Source organism: Neophocaena asiaeorientalis, unplaced genomic scaffold (genome assembly GCF_003031525.2).
Source record: "Neophocaena asiaeorientalis asiaeorientalis breed wild unplaced genomic scaffold, Neophocaena_asiaeorientalis_V1.1 scaffold268, whole genome shotgun sequence".
NCBI classification, from domain to species: domain Eukaryota; kingdom Metazoa; phylum Chordata; class Mammalia; order Artiodactyla; family Phocoenidae; genus Neophocaena; species Neophocaena asiaeorientalis.
The window spans coordinates 1,006,820-1,014,862 of NW_020173979.1; the positions used below are offsets into that span (position 1 = coordinate 1,006,820).

Here is an 8,043-nt window from a genome sequence, read left to right on the forward strand (position 1 = left end):
GAGGCACTCTCAGGATTCTTCTCATCCCCCTTTTATTGATCTTACAAAAACTTTGAACAATGTGTAACAAACAAGGTGGAGAAGGGGGAAAAAAATAGGGCCAAATATGGTCATATCTGGTGAGTTTTTAAATGCACGTAAAAAATGCAAAAACATGCTGTGTCCCCTTCTCTGGGAGGAATCTTTCCATATCTACAGCCTATGCACATAGTGTCTAATTCTAATGTTTGCAAGTCAGTGATCCAAATCATCAGATTTCAGCAATTTTAGCAAATAATTTGTCTCCCCCATAAGAAAAAGACAACAGGTAGACTTAATTAAGCAGTCTCTTTTAGGAAGGTGATATATAGAGAAAAAAGACATATATAAAAAAGCCAATCTTGTGAAAGGAGAAGGGGGGTTGGCATCTGGAAGATTACACCAAGAAAACGGGGTTTGGGTGTCTCCAGTCAAAAGAACCAATTTCAGCTATGTCTGTGGCCCTGTCGATCTAGCCGCTGAGGGTGGTGCATGCAAGGTTTGCAGAGCGGGACTGTCTTCTTGGAGAGGGAGGGGGAAGGCTTTTAAACAAACATCCATCTCGGAGTCTATTGAGCTGGTCTTCCTTAGGACAGGTGGTACATGCCATATCCCACTGGAGTCGCATAGAGTCCGACGGGCGGGATGGGGAGCACAGGTCTATGGAAAGGGTAGGACGCGCCGTATAGGGAGGCTGCTTGCAGGGGCGAGTTGATGGGGAAAGGGAGGCTGAAGCCAGAGGGCAGCATAGGTTTTGCAGCCATTTTCAGCTTTTCCAGTTCGGCCTCTTGCAGTCTTTTCGCCTTGGCTCTTCGGTTCTGGAACCAGATTTTGACCTGTGTCTCTGTGAGGTTCAGAGAGCTGGAGAACTCTGCCCGCTCTGCGATGGAGAGGTACTGTTTCTGGCGGAACTTGCGCTCCAGAGCGAGGAGCTGGGAGGTGGTGAAGGGTGTGCGTGGCTTCCGATTGGTCTTGTGTTTCCTCAGGGTGCAGGTGGTGGGGCTCATGTGTCCTAGGGAACAGAGAATGGGGAGTGAGTTAGCAAAAGAAAGTGGCTTTCTCGCCAGGTGTGTCCATGGGGCGGGGGGCGGTCTTCCCTCTTCATCTTTCAAAAAGGTACCTTGGTCAAAACCATGTGCAGTTGGATTTTTTTGGGGGGGAGGGGGGGAGGGATAGAGAAGGACCATACTTAAATGGATAAATTGTTTTGTTTTTAAAAAATTGAATCTTTTTCCAAAAGTTTGGGAGTTTTATGGTGTAACAGAACTTTCTATATGGAAAACAAACAGCATTAGAGATAATGAAATGTGAACAGACCCCTCATAAGTCGAGAGAGCTGAGGGTTCTCTGAGAAAGAAAACCCCATCTCTTCTTGATATTGCTTATCTTAAAAATGGGGGGCTGGGTCCATGATAATCCTCACATCCCTAGGACACTGAGATAATCACATATGAGAAGGAAAATGAAAAGGGTCTTATGAACTGGGTCCATCCCCTCTCTGCACCAGGAGAAGTTGGATTGCATCAACATATTCATGAAGGATAATCGTGCCGATAAGGTCTGCAGTAAATTAATAGCATCTATGGATTGGTGAGCAGCCTCATGCAATAAACAACCACACAGATGTCATTCCCTCCAGTCTACAGATTATAAAACCTGAACATCATTTTACAGATCTGGATGTGGGATAACTTTCTTGGCTGGGTGCTTCTGTAATATAAACTTTACTAAGAAGGAGGGAAAAATTAGCTCGCCCATAAATGTAAATGTCAGGGGAAATCATGCTGCCTCCTGAATGGAGAGCATGTGATGACATTTTAGCCATCTCTCCTACCCATTCTATGGTTTGGAGGCAATGTGTAAATGATTAGCTTGTTGCTGGAATTTAGAAAGAAGGAATAACAAGCAAAATAAAGGTATGCCTACAGCATCCAGACTCCATATTTAAAATGGGTTCAATTATAGGAAATCATAGGACAGGGCATCCTTGTGATTCCATAGCATCAACTAACTTCGGGTTTTTTCCTTAAAGGAAGTTGGGGTGGAGCTGAGGGACAGATGCTAAACAATTCATTTTCTGCATTTGGCTTTTATGAGCTAGGCTGATTTTCCAAATGTAGCCACCGTAGTAACTCCAAAGCACTCCAAAGGGAGAATGTAGCATTTCTTGTTTAGTTACTTTGGTGGCCCAAGAAAGAGTTTACACTTCATACTTGAGGGTGACACAGCACAAGTCCCAACCCAGCCTCCATTTCCAACAAGAAATGGATTTGTCCTAATGTGACATTATTAACCATCACTTTTAAGTGGCTAAAAACGAAAGAGGTAGTGGGTTCTGCCATCAATCAAAAAACAGAAATCTGGGAGAGAGATGGGTAAGAAACTACCACAGGAGTGTAGACATTTGCATATGCTAACCCCTAAGTAAGCCAGAGAGCTGGGGGTGCCTACTTCTTAATTTACAAATAAAATAACAACAATCAGAGACTCAGGGACCTGTGAAATTCTCACCCTTCACAAAGGTGACCTGGCTAGCTGGGAGGATCCAGTGGCCACAGCTCAGATACCAAGCTCCTAGAATCTACACTTGTCTCTGCTCTACGTTTGGAAGTGATTCTGTGCCTGGGCACGGTCATTCCGGCTGCTCCTAGGGGCTGCATTTGAATTATGAAATCCAGGTGACGGGATCTCACGTGTGTATCAAAGCTTCCCTCCCAGCGCACCTCTCTCCACCCTCCCACTCTCCTCCCCATTTTAAACCAGCCTGAGGAAGGGTGCGATTATACAAAGCAAAACAGCATTTATCCTACTGCCTCCTGAGAATAACAAAACCCGGGCCTGGGCAGGTGGCTTCCTCCTGCCCCAGGCTCTGTCGCTAGGCTCCCCCGGACCCACTGCTCCTACCACAGGGCTCCTGAGGCCATCTCCAGGCCCAAAGCACCAATGACCCACTTTTTAAAAAAAAATTAAATCCTTTCTCAGAATCTCCTACTTTTCTCATGGAAGGGTCACATCCAGGGCCCACGGCTGCCTTACCTTGGGCCCTGGCAGGCATGCTTACAGAACCCCAGGAACCTAAGAAAGTGGAAATGTCTGACCTCTGGACACCACTCCCTGTAAAGCCTGAATCCTTGATGCGCAGCTGGGAACTGACCCAGGCCTAGGCATATACAGGCACTCAATATCTGTCAAACAAATTAAGTCCCTTCAAGTTTCTAAGCCTCTATTTCACCATCAATAAAATGGGTAACTAATACTGATCCTGCAGTGTGGTTCAGAGTACCAAATTTTAGAATGCCCAGAGTCTTGTCTGCCATCAGATAGGTGATCATTAAATGTCCCCAAGTCTTTCTTGTCAAGCCCAAACTCGATGTGTGCAGATTCCTCTGAACTCTGTTGAAATGTCCTCATCTGTTACCGAGAGGCCAGCTTCAGCCACACGGAGATCAGATAAGATAATACGGTGAAAAGTGCTATAAAGTACTGTGCAAACTTGAGTTTAAATTCTTTGAGTCCTTAATCTCCACGCCCTTTGAATCTTTGGGAGTTTCTAACAGGGTGGAGAGAGAAGCCAGAGGGGACAGCCACTGATGCCCGGTTGGTTATATGGCCTTGTTTTGTGCACAAAATACTTTGCATCTCGAGTTTTCAGGGCTGATGGGAATGGGGTAAAATGTGATGCTCCCAGCTTTCGAAAAAGTCCCTATGCAGGCATCCTCTCTCTCACCTTTCCTAGAGGTAGAGTGCAGATAGAGAAATCTTAAAGGCTGGGAGACAGAAGTAAAAGGAGCTACAGGGAATGGCTTCTCCATATCGCAAAAGGACCCAGGGCCCCAAACTGGACATAAACGCTGGAAGAGAAATCAGCTCTCCTGCGACTCTCAGTTCTCCTTCCTCATTGGCAGGAAGCGGGGTGCAGGTGTTCGGCCCTCTGCTTGGTCTGTCTGGGGAGAGGGATCAAGGTGGCCAGGGTTGGGGCTCGGACACCGGGGCCCCTTGCCCAATTCAGCCATTGTTGGTGACCTGGCTCAAGCAAGTTCAGTCCTCAAAGTATGCATGTCTGAAAACTGGGATAACCACAGGTCCCGGGCTTCTGCCCACACTTCGGGGTTCCAGCGATGATCGGGATCTGGTGAACTAATAAGCATCACTTTGTAAACTGAAGCGCTGCTGGAATGCTGTTAATTATTACTCTGAGCCAAGCGGAGCCCCACGCTGCTGACCCCAGCCCGCTCCCAGCGAAGCGACGGGGCTGGCCGCCGGGACGACCGGGAGACATTTCCTCGCCGCGTAAGTCTCTGCCGCCATCCCTCCGTGTTACCGTGCTTCGATACCCGCGGGACCAATGGAAGATGATCATTTCTACCCAAAATCGGGTTAGATTTTAATTAGCTCATCTTTATAGTGAGGGCACACCTCGCAGGGTTGTGAACTTTGAAAGGCAGTTAGACACTCTGCCTCTGCCTGGCATACATTCCGGTGCTCTTTAAACGTGGATCCTTCTTCATTCCCCAGACTGAGACCCCGAGGGACAGTGAAAAAAAAGCGAAGTGGCCTGAGGGCAGGGCTGAGGGCTAGAGAAACGGATACCCAAGCGACCCCGCAAACCCAGCTGGGTTCTCCCTTCAACGATCAGGGCGTTGGCAATTGTGTCGAATATTCTGTACAGCTAGGGGATCCCAAACACGCGCTGCGCGGATATTACCCAGAAGGTATCTTGGATGCCGTGGGCGCGCTGAACTCTGGGGATATTAAGGGGCCAAGGACTTGTAATGCTTGCTTTTCAGGGCGCATAGTACAGAGGGGTCTCCGTACCCCTAGCTTGGAATACTGACCCCCAGTTCCCTCCTGTACCCCGCGCACCCTCCTACCCCTGGGTCCCGGCCTCTGCAGGCACTCACTTGGCGGCGGGGAATATCTGCCCGGTTCCTGCATCCACGCCGCTCCGTCTTCTGAATTTTCCGACTTGACCGAGGCTGTCTCGAAGGGCTTGACCAACGGCCCGGGGCTGTGCGCCTCCCGGACGCTGTGTCCCGGCAGCAGAAGTGGCCGCAGGGTGGCCCCGGCTGAGGCGCTTTCGGCTGGCAGTGGGGAAGTCTCCTTGGGCGGCTTCTTGTCCGACATGAGCGCCTCCACGCTGAAGGGCAGGCTGGAGACCTTGACGCGGCGCTCCTCCGCGGCCCCGTCGGCACCCCCAGGCCCCGGGCCCGGCTCGGCCACCATCGCCGGGCCCTCCTCATCAGACGAAAACAGGTCATTGCCTTTGGACGGAGAAGCCATGACTTCTCTGCCCTACGTAGCTCCCGGCGCGCGACTCCGCTGGCAACCAGGCAGCTGCGACTCAAACTTTTTTGGGGGGAGACGGGAGGGGCGCGCCGGCAGCCGTGCCTTTCCTCCAAGGGGAAGTGAGAGACTCGGCTCAGCCAATCCGAGCCGGCCCTGGAGCTGACGCCACGGACGCTCGCCTCCGATTGGCTCTTCCGGAAGAGGCTGGGGCTTTTTTTTTTTTTTTTTTTTTTTTTTTTTTTTTTTTTAATAAGAAATAAATTAGGAGTTAATTACAGGAGCAGTCAGCAGAGTTGTTATCAGGCGATCCCTCAAGGGTTATAGTCACGCCAAAACTGAAAAGTCTAAGGCGTAATTAAGGCCGAGTATTTAAAGAGGAAGTTCGCGGAGTCCCATTTCTTCTCTCTGTTGACCCCTTTTTAAAAGGTACTCCGCGCCAGAACATGTTTAAAATCTGCAAGTGACATTGCAAAAACATTTATTAAGCTCCTACTATGGGTCGAAACTGGGCGAACGTAACAGTTTTAGGGGCCAGCACTGAAAGCAAGGGCCAGCATCCCTGCTAAAAGAAATACTACATGCATGGCGCTTAGAAAAGCAGGTATTTCGCTATCAGCAAGTGCCCAACGGCGTCCGCTATTACTATAACTCCCTTAGGAGAGGGGCCGGAGCGAGCCAGAGAGGTAGGTGGTTACGGCTACCCTCTCCCAAGTAGTTCCAACTGGAAGATTTAAATCAGAGCTTTCCATCTCTTCCACTCGAAAACAAAACCAGCGCACTCTTAGAAACTTGGAATCCTCGAGTTTTCTTTTCCCTGAATCTCCTCTCTGGACCTCCGGATCCGACCTTTTTCTCAAGACTGCGTGCATTGTGTGTTCATAAGTTTGTCTGAGCCGGTGTTTGTCGTGTGTTTGGGTGCCAGTATTTGCCTTCAAGGCGGAGGAAGAGTGAGGAAAAGGCATAGATAATATCTAGTGCTTCCCACCACCACCCCCCACACATACACAGCCTTGCAAGTGTCAGAACTGGGTGCCAAGTTTGCCCACCCCGGACCTGTGTATCTTTTGGGGAAGGACATTTTTATTCATTGCACCTGGTTAAAAAAAAAAAAGTATAGCTATCCCCACCCCACTTCAAATTATACCCTGGGTAATTACATCTCAAAGCCTTAGTGATGACTGTCTCAGTATGGGAAAGGGGAGAGCGCGCGAACTTCCAATGTGCAGAGGCCTCCAATCTCTCTGCAGGCCGCTGGGCCAACACCTATTTCTTCAAATGACTCTTTCCAGGCTGCGGCTGCCTTTTCCTATATCTGAGCGATTATCCCGCAAGTGATGAGGTGAATAGAAGTGACCCGGCTCAGGGACTTGCACACAGCAGATGCTTGCTAAACAGTTCCCAAAGCCTTGGAAGGAAGGGACACTGTTTTTAATTACTGAGATGCCCAGAGCTTGGAGCTACTTCCTCATTCAAGACTTTTAGAGACTTGACCCCCAGATCCACTTCCCAGAGCACCTCCCTTCACCCCAAACCTCTGCCTGGAGTGAAACTGTGCTGGCCTAGGATAACCAGAATAGGTGTTATCTGAATCCTAGAGGATAAAAACAATCTGCATTGGCCACTTAATTCAATTTGATTAGAAATGGTCCTGAATAAAAGTTTAAAAGTAAAGAAGTTCTAACCACAGCCTTCTAAAACCCCCTTCTCCCACCACTATCAACAAACTGGAAGTTCAGAGAAAGTTATTTAAAAAAAAAACCTAGGAAAGTTATCTGGAGCTATATGCCTTATGCATTTTCCCCTTGAGTCATACCTGACGATAGTTGGCTCGATATGCATCTCAAATACAGTACAGGTAAACCCAGATTAAGTTCTCTGCCTCCTAGAGGAAACTAGCAAGGTGCAGGCTACATATTTTGGAAGCAAACCTGAAATTCGTTTAGCCCTCTGCTGCCAAAACGTACCCAGCCACTGTTTGATAATTGTTCTTGAAGACTCCTTTTTAATATTTGTCAATTAGGGGGCATGCAAGCTCATTCCTGGGTTTTTTTTGTTTGTTTTAATTAGTACTAGTAGAGAGAGCTCTTTTATTCTGATGAACTTTTCTGGGAGAGGATAAGGTAGGTTCCCCTCCCTACTCTCCTGTCCTGATGTCCAGGCAAAGGACAAAAATTGTAAAGCCAGAAATGAGAAAATAGTAGAGATTAAACAAACAACTGGTGTTCCAAGGGAGGTTGCCAAGCTCTGGCCATGAACAGAAGAGATGTCCAGGGAGCAACCAGCCTGCCCATCTTGTTTTCTGCCCGCTGAGGTTGGGGACAATTCAGGAAAGGGTGTCTCTTCCGCTGTGAAAAGAGTGGAACCTCAACACAGTTCTAGCCCTTTGTGGAAAACCCCGTCTGTGCATCTGGTGCTGCGTTAGCTGCGTTTTCAGAATGTTGTATACACCTCTTCCTGGCCGCGTGACCTTGGTGGCGTTCCTTCCCCTCCCTTAGCCTAATATTTTTTTCGCTCTAAAATGAGAGAGAACCTCTAATCAGGATGGCTCTTGCCACAATTCAGTTCAAGGGGCTACATAAGATAACTAGCAGGTGTAGGCGATCCAAAAAAGCTCCGCCATATTATTGTATATCAAAAGCAGCAACAATGTATCGAATGCTTTTTGCCAGATATCCAAAATGAGGCACTTTGCCCCCTTTCACGTAGTTCACGGTGGGCTCTTTGTAAAATCTCTGGGAC

General features: G+C 48.4%; 1 protein-coding gene across 1 annotated transcript; it reads right to left on the reverse strand.

Moving 5' to 3' along the window:
• Positions 1 to 605: 605 nt before the first annotated feature.
• MSX2 (msh homeobox 2) lies at positions 606 to 5,298 on the reverse strand. The gene is made up of 2 exons (XM_024753413.1): positions 4,920 to 5,298; positions 606 to 1,030 (listed from the first exon to the last, which is right to left on the reverse strand). The coding sequence occupies exons 1-2, from the start codon at positions 5,296 to 5,298 to the stop codon at positions 606 to 608; spliced, it is 804 nt and encodes a 267-aa protein (XP_024609181.1).
• Between the last annotated feature and the right edge of the window lie 2,745 nt (positions 5,299 to 8,043).